At 37.0% G+C, this 17853-nt stretch overlaps 1 protein-coding gene across 3 annotated transcripts in view; it reads right to left on the minus strand.

Moving 5' to 3' along the window:
* Nucleotides 1-13237, minus strand: part of Fbl6 (F-box and leucine-rich repeat protein 6) — a 31467-nt gene extending 18230 nt beyond the window's left edge. Inside the window, exons 1-2 of one of the 3 annotated variants that reach the window (XM_067118175.1) lie at nt 13123-13237; nt 1984-3532 (exon numbers count right to left, since the gene is read on the minus strand). In XM_067118175.1, the coding sequence (XP_066974276.1) occupies nt 1984-3146 (1163 nt within the window). In that variant the 5' untranslated portion in view covers nt 3147-3532; nt 13123-13237. Of the gene's footprint in view, nt 1-1983; nt 3533-12387; nt 12478-12791 lie in introns of those variants that run through there. The other 2 variants (XM_067118190.1, XM_067118183.1) reach the window with 2 other exon arrangements.
* Between the last annotated feature and the right edge of the window lie 4616 nt (nt 13238-17853).

Raw genomic sequence — 17853 nt, forward strand, 5'->3', positions numbered from 1 at the left:
CTGAAGGCACCAAACCAGCTTTAGTGCACTCTACAGTGTTGTGCGGGACACTATGATGGGCACTCCCAACGAGGTGATGAGAAAAAGAAATTTAAGACTATGGTCATGTCAGCAAATTACATTTTCACTAATCAGAGGAAATGTGCCCACCATATCTTGTTACTAAACAGTGTAAAAAGATGGAAAATGGAATAGACCAATTACATAGCAACCGATTCTTTGGAAAGCCTGACTATCCAGTACCTTCCAAACATACTTTGATTACATTTAGTAAATTCCAAGTAGTTAAGACATTAATGCTGTATCATACTCTATATATGTATTATACTTAGGATATAAATATATCAGAAAACACTTTGGGTGTAATATGAGAACTAATGGCAGTAACATTTGCTGTTATCTCTTATAGTTGACCAATAAAACACTGAGAGTCTGACTGTAAGTGAATTGGTTGCAATGTTCTTATACTAAAATGTTCTAGGAGGTGGTTGAGTTTTGTGATAATGTTTTCAGATATTTCATTTTAAAAATTCGCTCAGGATATAATTTCATTATAAGTTGCCTTATAAAATGTTAGGAACTATGAGGGCAGGAGAACTGATTGTGATGTTCATTTTTTGGATGTTGAATGAGGTGGTTGAGCTGTGTAAGGTATGTTTTGACATTCTTTTTTAATAAGAATTCATTTGGCTGTAATAATAATAACATTGGTGGCAGAGCTGCTTAATGATATAAACTGCTAATAACTGACCTAACATTATGAATTTTTTGTCATTTACAAAAGGCTCAGTCCACAAGATTTCCTACACTCCAATTTCTACTGACACATGAATGTTTTATATCAGACACACAACCATCAAATATTGTGAAACTAATGTACTGCTATAAAAAAAAAATTTCAAATATATCACAATTGTACTGAACAAGAAAAATATTTTTCATGGCAAATTTCTTAGGCTTTGTATTTCTTACATCTTTATACTTTCATATGATAAGTGAGGCAATGCTCAAGTTCCTACTTTCTATTTTGGGGAGGGGCCATCAAGACTAAATGATGCAAAACTACTCATATCCAATTCATCACATTCATTTAGAGCTGGTTTATGATTAGCTGAGAGTCACAATTAGGTAATAGGGTTCAGTTTCTTTACTTAACCAACAAAAGAAGGAAAAAAGGGGTCTGGACATATTTATAAATTCCAATTACTACATACCTCTTCAAAGAATAGTCTTAACATATAAAAAATATGAACTCACGTTAAGGCAATTCATAAGGGAAACAATGATGATCAATTCTAATTTGATTTCTGACATAAAATATGAGAAGCGTTTGGACTGGAACTGAGACAGCAAGAGAAGGTGATCTTGTTGAATATCATCATGAAGGACAAGACTTGTTACTTTAAAGGTAATAGCTACAAAGTTTATGTAAAAATCTTTGAAAATATAAATACAATAATAGTAAACTTTACAGCATCAACAACAATCAAGATAAAACTTACTACAACTACAGGTAAGGTATTATGAACACCTTCAAAACAACAATGGAAAAGTTTGGATAGATTAAAAGCAACCACTAAAAATCTAGGTATTATTATTTGTTTCTTTTATCTACAGGTCTTCCAGGAAAAAAAATAGTTGTAAAGCAAGGGTTTTGAAATTAATAGTATTATAAAACTAACAGGTCAGCCATTAGTAACATATGAACTGTTCTGAATATGGTGACCTGAATATGACAACAAGATAACTGAGGGAAAAATCTCTTTTAATTAAATTTTTGTTAATGTCAGCTTAAAAAGAAAGGATTCAAATTCACGAACATTCGATATTTTCAAACAAGAAAGGACAAAGAAAAATCACTGTCATGAAATAAACCTAAAAATCATATTAGTCTACTTAAAGAATTTCACATTTCGCACTGCTTTTGGCAGTAACTTAGAAAAGAGTATCAGACAAAAAACTTCAAATAAATTTAATGCTAACCTGAGAAGTAATGGAAGGATTCCTGCTGTTCGGGAAGCAATGTCCAGAATGTCAAGCAGGATGTGGCCTGGCAATTTCCAAGCCCAAGGTGACTGTGGTTCACCATTCACCTCGCTCAGTATTGGTCCCCAACTAACAAATTCTAAATTTCTTTTCTTTCGTTTTCCTTCTGATGAGGAAGATCCAGAATGACACCTTTCTGAACTGTGTCCACTTCTCTTTCTAGGTCTCTTCTCACTCGGACTAGATACTACACTGTAAGTTCGGTTAGTGTGTGGAGAGCTGCTGAAGCCACGCGAATTGTTCTCTTTTGTTGGAGGGACAGTCAACTTTATCTTCATTCTTATTCCAGTGACCTCCGAATCCTGCGATATCTCACTTTGGTAATGCACAGCAGGTTTTCCTGACTGTCTGCGCTTACGAGGTCTGCTGGGAGCATTTGGGTCCTTGCTTCGTTTTCCCCTTGTCTTGCCCTCACCAACAACACTACACTGCTTTTCCCCACTATTAAACCTTTCACTCATGCTGGCATCAACAGGATACCCAAAGTCACTGTTTACAGGAGGGGGAGGAAGGGTGGGAGGTGGATCCCCTGCATGTCTTCTGTGGTCTTCACACAAAATGCAAGAGCAATCATCTCTTCTTTCACTGTCTTTGCTCCCACTGGGATGATTATGAACCTTGCTTTCACTTACATCATTGTGTCTTTTCACCTCACTTACCTCAACATCCATTTTCTCCACTTGTAAACCATCTTTCACGCTGTCCACATACATCCCTGGACTTCTGGGAGGCTGCTGATCTGGTGTAATGGGCTGGTCTGATGGAACGGATTGATCAGGGGTGATAGGTTGGTCTGGTGTAATGGGCTGGTCAGGGGTCATGGGAGTAATAGGCTGGTGGTCAGACGATGGGGTTACAGGTTTCATTCCCACATCCTCCTGAGCATTGTACTGGTACGGAGTTGATCCAGCAGATGGAATGGACGATGGTGTGGACCCAGCTGATGGGATGGAAGAGGGTGTTGAACCTGCAGATGCCGTTGTTAATACACTAGGGGGCGAGCTCATATTCTCATCTGGTCCCGACATAGGACTAAAGCCTTTGGGGTCCATGTCCATCGCTGCCATTCTAGAATCTAAGCCAAGGCTCTCTGTAGGCATTTTAGTTTGTGTTTCAAAATAACTTCACCAATAAAAGTATTAACTAGTATTTTTCCCCCAAAAGCATAAGAATATCACTCAACACTTTTCAACTTCCTTTTCTAAAATTGAATGATAAAATTCAGAGCTTGATCACTTGGAGAATACAGAGCCAAATATTATCATTGGCATTAGCAACCAAAAGGCTATAGACAATCTGTAGCAGAGTGGCGTAAGACCAGAGTACAGCTCAAGGCTTACGCCAAATTTTACCTCCCATACTGGGGGAGGAGCTCTGGGACAAGAGGTAACATCACGGTGGCCCAAAGGGTGAACATCCACTGGAGCACTTAAGTGACTAGTCACTTAATATTACTGCTATTGTGCAGTAGTTTCAAGAGAGTAATCTGAAAATGATAGCAATCATTAATCCTTATTACTCATAGAGACATTAGATAAGATAGCTCATAGAGTACACTAAAATTAACAGTTTTATCTATAAATACTACATGCTTATCTGAAAATATATCCTTACCTTTACAGTGTTAGCACTGTCAGCTTAAAAACAAATTATAATGACATCAGCCATATATATACCTATACCTAGTTTTAGGTAATTACAATTCAAAAATTTTATATTAAAAAATTACATATAGACTGTCAACTACATAACAGTATGCTAGTTGAAATGGTCATATGCAATACACTCCCACAACACCAAAAATAGCAAATATTCTTTTCTCTATGTAGAAAACCCCACTGGATTCAATAACCATGTATGAAAGGCATTTCATCACCCAATTTTCGTAAAAATATGAAAATTAACTATACAGTACTTGGAGTATCAAATGCACTCTAAGTACAGTACTGGTCAGGAAGAAAACAATGTGCAAGAGTGTCTTCCATGTCAAGTACTAGACTAGTGTGTAATCGGATAATGCATTGTAGTTTGCCCATCAATGATAACCAGTACAGTACTGTATTGGAACTTTATCTTTTACCATAAATTACTCAATAAGTCTTCCTATTCATCTCAATGAGCATACATCTGGTCATATGACACTGTCTGGATCCTAAGACCCAAAGATTAAGTTTGGACAGGCCTTAGAGGAGATGTATAAGCAACAATGGATAAGAGTGGTTCCTGAAAAGGCAGCAGTATTGAGACAGACAATACATGTGAACAGACTTTCCTTTAGCCTAGTTACAGACTGTTTTATTTATCACCTTACACTTAATTATAAATGACATATACACACACACACATGCTAATCTCAACTTTTTCATTGTTTCTAATGAATCATATACTGAATGTGTCCAAAAAGAAAAAATCAAGCATTTTACAAGATAAATGCATTGTTGCTTTGGTTATAAATTAAATCAAACCCTTCTGCTTCAAAATACTGCAATCCCCTCTAAAGCGAATACACTGTCTCCCACACACTTTTCTGATCTGAATCATGTTTTGATGGATTGTAGGACAAATCCACCCTTCCTTTCTGATTTGGCCCCGACAAACTTTCTAATTTGTTAATAAAATAACAATCCACCCTGAAAGGTCATCAATTTCAGACGACTCAAGATTGAAAACAATTCAATTAATTTTTAAACAACTTTCATATTCAAATCTACTTCTTGTCTTAAATACAACATATACACATCATAACTGACTTTTCCTTTTCCTTTGATCTTTTCTCCTTTTATAAATACTGTCATTCTAATCTGTGGAGGCTTCCAATGAAAGTTCACAGCCTTTTGGCTTGTTTCCATTCCATTCAAAAGAATATAAATTATGAATAATATTGCAAATAGAAGAAAATTTGCATTTCCATAGATGTGTAACCCTTCACCTTTTACATGGATACCTACTAAGAGCTGGTCACTTAAGCTTGGTAACACGGTAGTCCACTAGCACCAAAGGGATGAGACAGTAGGGGTACCAAGCATTCACTTGAGAGTAGGCATTTACTTTTTTCTCCAGCAACAGAGATAAGTGTGAGGTTGGTTAAAAGTGGAATCATGATAAAAGACTAAGGTTTGTACATCTATAAATAATGCAAAACATCCTCCCGAAGACAAGTGCTTTACTGCCATGACAACCCCCTTGTTAAAAGGGAAAAAGTCACATCTCACAACTACAACAGAGATACAATGCTCCATTGTGACCTCACCTTATACCACCTGTGAACCTTAAGCAAGATGCTTTTCTGGCCAATGGAGCTTGAATTCCTTCACAACATGTTGAGCTACCACCACAGGTACTCAGGGGATGGTGTATAAGGACAAAAATGCAATGTCCTTGAAGTGAAAAAGAGGTACAGGTGGTCTAGTGGCACCAAACACCTGCCACTTAGTACCTGTGCCACCCAACAATTCTTTTAAAAGTGACAGATCGGGTAATACCCTGACTTTGTGGGTCTTTTGCTCTGTAAACAGAGTTGTCTCCCGTAACTCACGATTCATGAACCCACTTAATGACACCATGAAATCTGAGCAAAACAGCACCCCTAGAGAACTCCTGTTTGTATTAACAGTCTTTGACAAATGGTCCAAAGAGTTTAAGTCCTAGGCAGACAGTTCTGCAAATCTTACAGAACACAAGAGCACCCTGTCCTCATCCTCACCTGCACAGTCGACGGGGGAATGGATTGAAAAGGCCTTGAATCTTTCTTCAAGGAAAGACATTTTTTGGGTTTCTGAAACTTATCCAGAAATGAACATAAATAAGAGATATCTCCAATCCTCCATACGCTGCATTACATACGAGAGGCTGTGAAGTTCAACCTGCTCTCTTAGCTGACAGTATGATAGCCCTGGACACTCCTATCTCATATTCTTCTCAAGGGCTCAAAAGGTGCCTCAGGTGTTGGTGCAGAACACAAGAAACCCGAGTTCACAAGTTGAGCGAGATTGCTCAAAGCACCTCAAGAGCATAAAGAACTCAACTGAGGCAAGAGCCCCTGAGAAAGGACCAACCAATGTCCCTTAACTGCACAAACAGAGAGGAGCTTATCTCAGTGGAGGAAGACAATTGAGAGAGGAGCTTCCCTCAGTGGAGGTAGACAAGTGTCTACAATCCACTGAAAATCAGCTTCAACTGGAGAGATAGTGTACCCTTTTGAAACTATGATAAAAGAAGGCCCACTTAGATTGGCACAAACCTTCCCAGACATGGATGATACTGGACATTGCATATAGCCCTGTGAGAAAAGCATTTTCTCACAGAAGATGCTAGATAGTCCTGAAAAAAGGCTGGGAACAAGATTGGTCATGGAGAAAGGATATGGCATCAGTTCTTTAAAGGCAGCCTGTAACAGTCCCAAAGGACACATACTATGCAGGGTTTCATTCTCTATTGTTGCCACATCACTCAAAAGTACGACAGATATCCCCAAACATGTGACAACAAGAGAGGAGGGCTGCCATCCTCAAGGTACTCTTCCCTTCTTCTTCCTCTTGCCAAACCCCAAGACATAGATTGCTAGGGTCTGAAAGAAAAAAAAAAATTCCTGGTCTTTCTTCAAGCTTTGGAAAAAGCCTGGCATTTTCCCAACACTAATGATGATGACATAACTAGCCCCTAAGGCTTGACTGTAGTCTCCTTCACTTTTAACCAGATAGAAGTTTCAAAGATATTGCACAGTGGACAACAGTGTTCCAAGCACTAGAACACCTGTCCTCCACTTCTGCCTCAACCTTACTCGTTGGGAAGAGTAAGGAAGACCTCAGCCCTAATCCATTCCTGTGGGAAAAGCTGCCCTCAGTCAAAACCTGCTGCAAGATCAAACTCCAAATGGCACTGCAGTGTCTCAAGACCATGTTCACATGAAGATTTCCTAATTGATTGCAGAGGAGGGTCATTTTTCCTTCCAATTCAAACAACGTTCCAAACTTCATTTCTATCATTCACAACAAAACTCACTGTTCCAACTTCATGGTTTTCACAAAATCATAATCTTACTCAAGCTCATATCAACTTTCCATCTTTAACTCTTACATGCAGTTCCAAATTCCCATCTCTGTAACAAACAACATTTCATTTACAAACATCACCTGTTCCACACTTGACATCCCCTTTTTTAAAACCAAAAAGTTGTATCTACTCTAAAGAAATATTAAGAGTCATAGAGACATAACACAACTTTGTATCTGACCCACATCTAAGACAAACCAGCTTATTCCAGGGTAAGTTTCACTTACATCTCAAGAACTAATCAATAATCAACTTCAAGACATTACCTTCTACACCATTCACCCTCAACATTCTCCAATACTCTATCATTTCTATTGTAACCCTTCTGTTTCATGTACAGTATGTCAAACACCTTTTCCCTTTACTTGCAAATATTTTAATGAACTGATCCTTACTTTCCTCTTTCCAAGAAGACACTTTCCTCTAATCCTATAAACACTTGTTATTGTCCCATTTCTCAATAAAAATTCACCACACACCCTTTGCTTCAATTCTTACAACAACTACTGCACAGGTGGTAAGTGATGTCAGCCTTCATTTTTACAATCGCTTCTCCTTCAATAAAACAATTTTCTCAAACAATTATCTGGCACATCTCTCCTCCGGACATACCTTATACAGTACAGTATTACGAAATCTCACTTGTACAGTAATTTTAGCTCTTGATTTCTATCCATCTTCAACAATCCTTGCTGCCTTAGCAGGCAATTCCCTTTACAATCCCGAATTTAACTAACTCAACCCACTACTGTACTATTTCTTAAAAGAAATTTCCATTCACTACATAGCCTTTCTTCTCTGTATCTGTATACAGTATACCAACACAAATTTTCCTTTCTAAAAAATTTACCTTGTTCAATTATATTAATGCATTTCTATTAAAATTTTTTCACACTATGTTCATTACTCATTCTCTTGAATTTTTTTAAACCACTCCTGTCCAGTAATTAAACTATGGCATCTTTAATTATAGTAAATATTCTGTACTACTGTATATCTCCCTGATTAAAAATATAATATAATATAATATAATATAATATATATATATATATATATATATATATATATATATATATATTATATATATATATATATATATATATATATATATATATATATATATATATATATATATATATATATATACATATACATATACATATACATATGTTAAAATCTTTCAAAAAGACAAATATGGAACCCATCACACACTAAATTCCTTCACTGCCTGTCGTTTAGAAACACCTTGTATAAACAGCTGTTAGGTATGAGCAAAACCATCATTGTTTGTAAGGGGGTGGAGATACCAAGCAAAACCTAACTTTTATTCATTCACACTTTCGTTTTATTATTTATTCATTTCTATTATGTAGTGCTTGTGTAAATATATGTGTATATACTGTGTATATGTATATGTGTGTGTAAATGTGTGTGTATATATATATATATATATATATATATATATATATATATATATATATATATATATATATAAAATCTAAAAAGGCATTCCAATTCCAGGCAAGCATTCTGGGAAGAAGCTGCTAGTTACATGTCCTCAATCCCTCTGGCTGGCTACAATGTTTCTTTTTTTCTGGCTAAAATTGATTTTTCTCTCCTTTTTCTGACACGCTAATGTACAATAAATACTATAAATAGCTAAAAGTAAATTCTCCTTTATACATTTTTTCCAGCAGTATATCATCGTGATGCATATTCAAAAATGTCATCCTAGCATCATATTTTGTATTATTTCTAATTCTTCTAGTTACCATGATCATAATTCAGTGAATACACAACCTAAGAATATAAGTTAAAACAGGTGCATAAAAACAGGCAAAGTTTCCATTCTGCCAATCACAGTGAGGATTCAACTATATTAGCAGTGGATATTTACAACCTGCTCTAAAAAGCATATTACTGCCTAACAAGCGCCAAATTCAGAAGGGCATTTGTCAAGAGAATGTGCGGATATCATTCCAAACTGGCTAGGAAATGAAACGGGGCTTCTTGCTTGGAAGGCAAATATTCAAATTCACATATTTCCTGGAACATATGATAATTGTTGAGGGATTTACTATCACTGATGGATACATAAAATATTTTGAAAAAACAATTTTGTATAAATCTATCAATTTTAATAGGTAAACATAAATCTGCATATGATCTCAAGATTTTTGGTACTGGATACCAAATTTTAATAAAAAAAAAAAAAAAAAAAAAATTCTCCTGAATCTGAATGACCAGATTAGTAAAATTAATTCTGATGAGAAAAAGGTGTCTTCTAACTGAAATCTGAATCTAGCAGTAAGTACAATGCTACACTTTTCATGTATAATTATTAAATAAAGCTAACTAAACCTTAGTACAGGCAACCAACTAGTCTAAATCCTGTATTTTAAGCACTGCACAGTGTAACAAAATGAAATTCACTGCACTTAGCTATTGTATAGCAGCTGCAAATGAAGAAAATTTGTCTCAAATGCACTAAAGTCACAGTTCAAAAGAATAAAACAGAAGTTTGCTTCAGGGATACATAGCCTAAATTCTGCACTAAAGGCAAAACCAGATTTTGCAACTTGCCAGAATGACAACAAAAACACAGACAATCAAATGTAGAAATAATGTATCTCATCCTAAGAGTTAAAAGAAAATTGGCCTAACCTAGAGTTCATATGTCCCAACCTAACAGGCAAACCATCGTAAGCCTAGTTGTGACCCAATTCCTACACTAGGGTCTAAAGATGAAGCTTAAAACCTGACAGGCTAACTAGTTTATCAAAATCATCATAACCCAGGTTTACTCTTAGAGTTCCTACTCTTAGAGTTCCTACTCTTAGTTTGTTTATAATTTCTCACAAAATATTATTCAAAGTCATAATTTTTGAACGTGTGTTTTTGGTGTTTCTTGCATTTTTTTTTTAACCTTTCAAATCTTTATTTTCTTTAGTTCATGGGAATCTTATTAAAGATTCTGTGTACTGTGCATTTGAAGGTTACTGTCCTGATATTTTTTGCATCTTGACTCCATTAATTTGTCCATGATTTTAGGTCTATCAAACCATGAGGAAAATCTTAATCAGGTGAGGAACCGCATTGCCAAAACAAACCTCAACATTTTCATCTCTTATTTATTCAAACTGTTACAACGTTTTGGACAACTGTCCATCTCCAGGTTCTGTAAAAGCTGAAACCAACACATTATATCCAAAAAACATATGAATACATCAACATATTGAAAATGATGAATATGAATTTAAATTAAAATACTTTCCTGCTGAAGGCAGTTATCTATATGGAGCTCAGTTTTAGTTTCTCTATAAGGCCTCTAACAGTCTTGGCTCAGTTTCAAACTAAGCTTTACATGAAATACTAAAATCAGAAAAATAAAAAATACGCACAAGCCATGAAATGTTCTTTTATAGAGGACTAAATGGCTTACCTAGAGATAAGAGGGTCCTTTAACATAACTCTAGGTAAACCTTAGTCCTCTAAGTGAGAACTGTCGTTGGTTGTGCAACATTTTCTGATTTTAGTATTTTATGTAAAGCTCGCTTTTGAAACTGAGCTACGACTGTTCAAGACCTTTCATAGAGACACACTAAAACCAAGTTGAGTATAGATAACTCTGCCTTCAGCAAGAAAGTACTTTAATTTAAATTCATTTTCATTACTCTGATTGCTATCAATTTATGTTTTTTGGGTATAAATGTGTTGGTTCTAACTTTTACAGAGCCTGAAGATGGACGGTTGTCTGAAACGTTGCAACACAGAGGTTGCATAATGGAAAGAAAAAAAAGTTGAGGTTTGTTATGGCACTGCAGCTTCTCACCTGATTAAGATTTCCCTCATCAGAATATTACACTGCTACAATCAACTGTCTATTAAACTTTCCAATAGTATTTTTGAACAATTGTATGCCAAAAAAATGTTTTACTCTATGTTCACATAGTTCATGATTTATACCTTGCTGACTGAGTGTTCAAAAGGCAGTACATAATACTTTATTTATATAGCTATTCTCCCTGATTTTTTTTTTCTAATATCTTCTTAGTGCTTCTAGGATGATCTGTGTCCTTTGCAAAGTACAGTATACTGTACACTGTCTCATTCAAATTACAATCTTTTAACCTGTCATCAGTACAAGACCTTGGGCATACAAGTTCTCCAGTCTATTTGTCCAGCTGACATCAAACTTCTGGCAATTGAAACAATACTATGTGGCATCTTTCACAAAAAGTGCAACACTTACTGGGTACAATTTAACTAAATTTATTCCTATATTTCTTCTCATCTGTGTTAATCTTTATATATAATCTTTCATCTTTTGGTTTTAGAGTTCAACAGTGCGTACTTTTAGTTGTTACTTTCAACTTCCACTAAATCTGCTAGCCAAAGGTTCTTTATCTATACAACTCTTGGTTATCCTCTTCTGCAACATTTGCTATCATGATTTTTGGGGTCTTTTCTTTACTTGTATTAGCTGTAAATTTATTTTTTAAGTTTATCCAAATTTTTGCACCTCTTAACTGTACTGGCAGAACATTTTATAGACTTCCACCTTTTCCCTGCTTTGTTATTTTCCAGAATTTCACCAAGCTACCCACTGATAATGTTTTTCTTGTTAAAACTGACAACTGCTACGGCAGCCTGGTTCCCACCCGTCGCTGAGCAGGGTACTTACCGCCTTTTATTTCTATTTTGCTTATGCCGACCACGGTACTTACCACCTTCTATTTGTATTTTGCTTAAGCTTACCTCAGTACTTACCGCCTTTTATTTATAATTAGCTTATGTTTAAGTCTTTCTTTTATGTTTATAATATTTACCATCTTTTATTTATGCTTTTGCATTTATCACCAAGGGGCTGGTAATAAATACGGCATATATTTTGCAAGTAAACTGGTACTTATTAAACCTAGAGGTGCCCTGTAGTAGTCTTCTATTTTTCCTCTCTTTGGTTGCTTTCGTTGAAGGTACAATGGACTTTGTAACCTAATAACACAAAAATCCAAATGCTTCACCTGGGATTGGTTAGCGCACAATTTCTACTCACGGTGACCGAGGTGACCAGCAAAGTGTCAACTGGACTAGCCCTAGAAGGTGCCTAGCCTATCATCTCTCTAGGCCTATGGTTAGTTACAGAGACCAAACACATTCTATGACAGGCTATGATGCCTTAAACAAAAAGCATTAACATTAGTACCACAATTCTATCTTCATGCAAATACTTTCCAAACAGGTCAACATTAGTCTAGTCTACAATGGTCTAGGGCTTGCTTAGCCTACCTCTAGGCCTACAAACACCTCCAGTAAGCGCGATGGTAACGTCTCAGGCTAGGCTACACTGCCTAGACGAAGCTTTAATAGGCCTCACAATAACATTACACGTAAGTCTGGTCCACTGCACGCTGACTCGAGCTAAGCACCTTCAGCTTACACCTACAGGCTCGAGGATGGGTTAGACTGAACACAAGATAGGCCTACCGAAGATAAGATAACCTTTCCGAGCTCCGTCGCGCTCAATTCCCAAGCCAAGGAAATGACGGCATACCGTACAAATAATGGCTACCCAAAGCACTCGAAGTCAACTGCGCCTAACTCCGCATCCCACGAAAATACGAGGCAAAACCGCCTCCGAATTCGTCAGAGGTAAAAGGGGGGAGATAGGCCTACAGCTCGGCCTAACTTACCAAGTACGCAAAACAACGTCATTCGTAGGCGTTCCCGTCACAAGGTCCACCTTCGGGAGCCTTTCGCGGACACGGCTCATAATATCGAACTGTCACCGTCTCCTGCTGTGGGATTTTCGAGTGTGACTCGAAAATTCGACTTGGTTGTTGGCTGGGGGAGGGAGGCCTCCCTCCTGCCCCCCCGAAGACTTGACAAGGTTTTGGAACAGAGCTGAGAGTGAGTGAGTGAGTGAGAGTTCGTGTGAGTGAGAAAGTCTCGTCTTTTTCACCCAATTTCAAATATCTAACACCATGTATCATACACTAAGTGGGTCTCTATGCCTTGGCGTACCTCCGTGAGTAGATTCATGGGAGAACTCCTCTCGGATACGGTGGAAAAATGGAAATTATGGAAGAGGAGGCGATGGTAGGCGTCCAGTGGTAGCGATCTGCCCCCGAGGGTTTGTTTATTGTTTATGGTCGCACGAACGAACAAACTGACCCTCTTTTAATTTGTCTTTTTACGATGTTTCTAGCCCATTTGGTTGAGTTTACGGGGTTGCATTGTACACATAAACTTGAGAATGCTAGTTTGTCAGGATTCTTCACGCGAAAAGTCTACATTTTAGACTATAATCCGTAAAATAACCTTCTCGTTCAGTCCGACATTTTGTTAGGACGTCTGTTTCCCTCCTACTCTTTCCAAATATAGGCAATTTCTAGTGTAGTTATTAATATATATAGTTAATTCATAATAAAAACATTATTTGCATCGTTTTAGGTTTGTTTTTTATCGGGAACTCATTATAACAATATATTCAACAAAATTCGAAAGAGCGTCTGAAATGGGAAACAGACGGAACTTGCCTGGTGTGTAGTGAGAGACGTCGTCTGCATATTAGGAACTTTTCATTAATTTTACAGCCAATAATGTTAGGTCGTATTCTGCTAAATATATGTTTACTTTATCAAAAGAGTAACATATTTGTTCAAAGAAATATATCAAGTGAGATAACATAGAGGCAAAATAAATAATAACAAGTATTTGAAAAGTGCGCGATATGCAACAGGGATCGACCGCCCGAGACCACCGCGCGCACCACTGATACCGATCAATTTTTACTCGCCTTCCTTTCCCTTCTATTACATAAGAGGTTTTTAGAATAACGAATTAATAGGGAAAATATAAATTAACACAAACCTATTTCGAATGTTTCCCTCCTGACTACATTCATTGGATGCAGATGGGTTTTCTCTGTCGTACCGGTATGAAAAAACTTGCCATATACCTCTAGAAAAAAAAAGAAAAAATTCAAATACATTGAGTATTCAATTGCCTCACTCATGTTTTCCTTAACTGAACTTGTAGCACATCATTGCGCAGTAAGCGAGGAGATAAACATTATCACATCTTCCATGCATATTCTTAACGAAAGTGGATTTACCGTTATCATAGTTTACTCTCTCTCTCTCTCTCTCTCTCTCTCTCTCTCTCTCAAAATACACATAGTTGCGCACATGAATGAAACCTGCAGTATAAAACCATATGAATGCATCGTATGTATCAGTACACATTTATACACAGCACTTGATTACATATGATATATATGTATACTTTATAGACTGATTGTAGCAATATGATTATGTATATATATATATATATATATATATATATATATATATATATATATATATATATATATATATATATATATATATATATATATACATATATTATGACAAGTTTGTATATGCATGTACAGTACGTCCACCCTTTTATAATGACTGAACTAGCCAGTTGGCAACTGGTCGACACAGGCAACTTTTTTCCAAGGACTTTGATGCGATGCATTACAGTCTGCAAGGTCGTCGCCTTTCAGTCCCGAATTTCGACTGAATGATTTTGCAACTCGGAAACGAATCAGTGAATCTGTGGAACCGGGAGGACTGTGAGCACTGACAGCTTGACTCTGCATAAACAGAAGCTTACTTACAAGGAGTTGGGCCCTGAGACCCACATGCGGCAATCGTTGTATTCAGGTTTTGTGTCTGCAGTCCTCTAGTCCTACATATATATAGTTTTCGAAAACGTTCTCCATCACAACGGGAACTGAGGAGGCAGTTAAGGGGTGATCAGACATCTGCAAAGAGAGAAAGGCCAAAAAATTAGGTGGTTCCCGCTCATTACCTCTGGGGGAATTACCGAACAGACACTTTTAATTAGGAAGACAAATGCTAATCTCTTTAATAACTTCAGTATTGCTTATGCAATGTTAAAATGAAATACCAAGAAATGAATGATTGATATAACATATTTACGACAACAGCAAAAGTTACTGTAACGTGAATGGCCAAAATTGAAAATTTTAACCTTCACGTTTAACAAATGTTCTCTGTGACTCTTGTTTAACTGCTCGGCGCCCAAAATTCACGATACATATGCATAACTGCAGACTCAAGAATTAACACAGTGTACACACGACACAGTTGTTCATGCACTGTCAAAGCGCAGGACGCAGTTTCTTCCGTGATACTGATAATCATTACTGATATCGCAAACTTTACACAAGAACAAAAAAAAGGGGGTAGGGGGCGGGGAGGAAAAACACTTGAGGTGGACCACTGCATGCACACACTGAGAAGTTTACTGTAGCAACCTTGTGTTCAGCACATGAAATATTCACTGGGTATTGACTGAATTACTTTGTGCACCTGGAGACTCAAATTCTAATCTCAAAGTCGGGGACAGTTCAAGATAAAATTGAAATGGACAAAATCATGATTTTGACCCAGCAATCTTGGACAGCAGGTTATCAACAGTTTTCCAATCATCAAATTATAATGACTCATTCTAGCCACGTCTTTAATTAGGATGAATGACAACGAGGCTAAACTTAAGGTGATCTGAAATTAACTAACATTTTGCATGTCGAACTTCTTATTAATTATATTTCTGTCGACGCAAAAGGTATGGTTTGATGTTACACAGTCAGAAAAACTTGAAAATTTGCTGGGCCCTTCTGTGCACAATTTTTGCATAAAACGGTGAAAAGCTCAGTAGGCCTAAGTGTCCATTCTCTCGCTAATGTTTCTTACAGCATGAAACATTCCAGTTTTTTTTATGCTACAACTGTTACTCAAATATTTCGCCTGGACACTTAACTATACAGAAAATTAGGAAAGTTCAGAAGACAATGCTTTTCTAACCTCAGGTCTTTAAAATTAAATTACTGTTGGTAGCAAAATGGTTCCTCTCCTCGTAAGAGCAAAAATTCTTTGTCATTTTTCAGACTGGCAAACATTGACACCCCTAATAATCCTTGTAGCTAGCAGTGGCAACTCCTCTTCCACGTAAATTAACTTAATTTCGGGGGCTTTCATGGTAATTCGGAGGAGAGCCATGGTAATTCAGAGGGACCTATGTGACCCATGGTAATTCAGAGGGACCTATGGGACCCATGTTAATTCAGAGGGACCTATGGAACCCATGGTAATTCAGAGGGACCTATGGAACCCATGGTAATTCAGAGGGACCCAAGCATGACAACGATGGTACTCCTCATCACTATCTGGGCTTCTCTCATATCGGATCCTCAGTGGGGCAAGGGGCTGTCTAATCTCTGGTGGAGGCCAACTACAACAGAAACTTACTGGAAAAGATTAGGCCAATTCAGCGGCAGCTTGTTGGAATTTCCTTAGCGATGTGTTGATGGAGGACAGTGGCATTAAGTAACTACAGCACCGTGCAGCAAGACAGGCCCAAGAGAATTTCAGTTCACTGGCTTCTGTCATCCTGTCAGGGTCTTTTACTCATAAGCCCCTGTTAGGAGCAGCACTTTGTGTAGGGCAGTGTATCATCGTTTGTTGGCTTGACCTTGGGTCCTTCTGGGCCAGCTTACAAGGTCCACCATTTGACCTCAGGACTGGGATATTCCCAACATCCAGAGGTGGCCATCAAGTGATTTTTAGTTCCACGGCTTAGGGGATACATTCGTTCTCTACACTAGATTTTCAAGAAATCTTCGGATTGTTTCTTTCTAATTTCATTGCATTGTTGAATATGAGTTAGGGAACTTTCTAAATGAATGTCCTACTTGACAGAGAAGGCAAAAATGTTGAGTTTGCAAGTGAATGAAAAAGGGTTCACATGTGCGTATTCCTAAGACCTTCTATGGCCTATATCAAACATAAACAAAGCTGGCTTAGCTTTAACTTACCCTTCCGATAACCCTTGAAAATTCCTGTAGATAACGTTTCCCAGAAACTTACTTCCTCTGTTTTTGCTTTTTGCTGTCGTCTTGAATTGTAAACAGAGGCGAATGGTACTTCGAGTGCTATAATAGCGTCGTCCTGAGTTAATGAACTCGTCCACCAGTCTATGGGCCATTCAGTTGCCAAGGTACCAATTAATCAAGTCTGCCCAATACGGAGATTTCGTTTGTATGGCTCCCTTGGCCACTCTGAGTCACCCCGACCTATAATAGATAAGGTTTAGTTTCTCTCTCTCTCTCTCTCTCTCTCTCTCTCTCTCTCTCTTCGGGTTAATTTATCTATTTTTAATCTTTAACGAAATCCATTTTTCTTGCGCTGTTATAGTTTTGAGGTCATATCACATGCAGTCTTTGAATACTTCAGTGCAATTCGATCATTCATATTTATCAGTGATTTAGCCCTTAAAGTAAACAATAACACTTGTAAAGTTGATACCTTTGACCTGGTTAAGTTTACTTTAAATATCTCGCGTTTTGTGCTTATCAGAGCATGCCTCTTAGATCCATGCAAGATTTTCGATTCTTTTACGGAATATTGCTCACATAACCAAGGGTGTAACTGAATCAGTAACTCGGCATATCTTGGATCTTTTAATATAAATTTTAATCCTTAGATAATACCTACAAGAGGTTATCTTATATAAGAAAGTCCTTCCTCCAAGTTTTTCTTGAAATGATTAAGTTCCTAGCTTGTACACAATCAAGCCTTTCTTCTCGCTACGTTCTTACGGAAATAATTCAATTAAAAACTTCTTTTAAATTTTTAAATAATTCTATCAAAAGTTATCCATATATAAGAATTTTTTTTTTGT

Source organism: Macrobrachium rosenbergii, chromosome 2 (assembly GCF_040412425.1).
Source record: "Macrobrachium rosenbergii isolate ZJJX-2024 chromosome 2, ASM4041242v1, whole genome shotgun sequence".
Lineage (NCBI taxonomy): Eukaryota > Metazoa > Arthropoda > Malacostraca > Decapoda > Palaemonidae > Macrobrachium > Macrobrachium rosenbergii.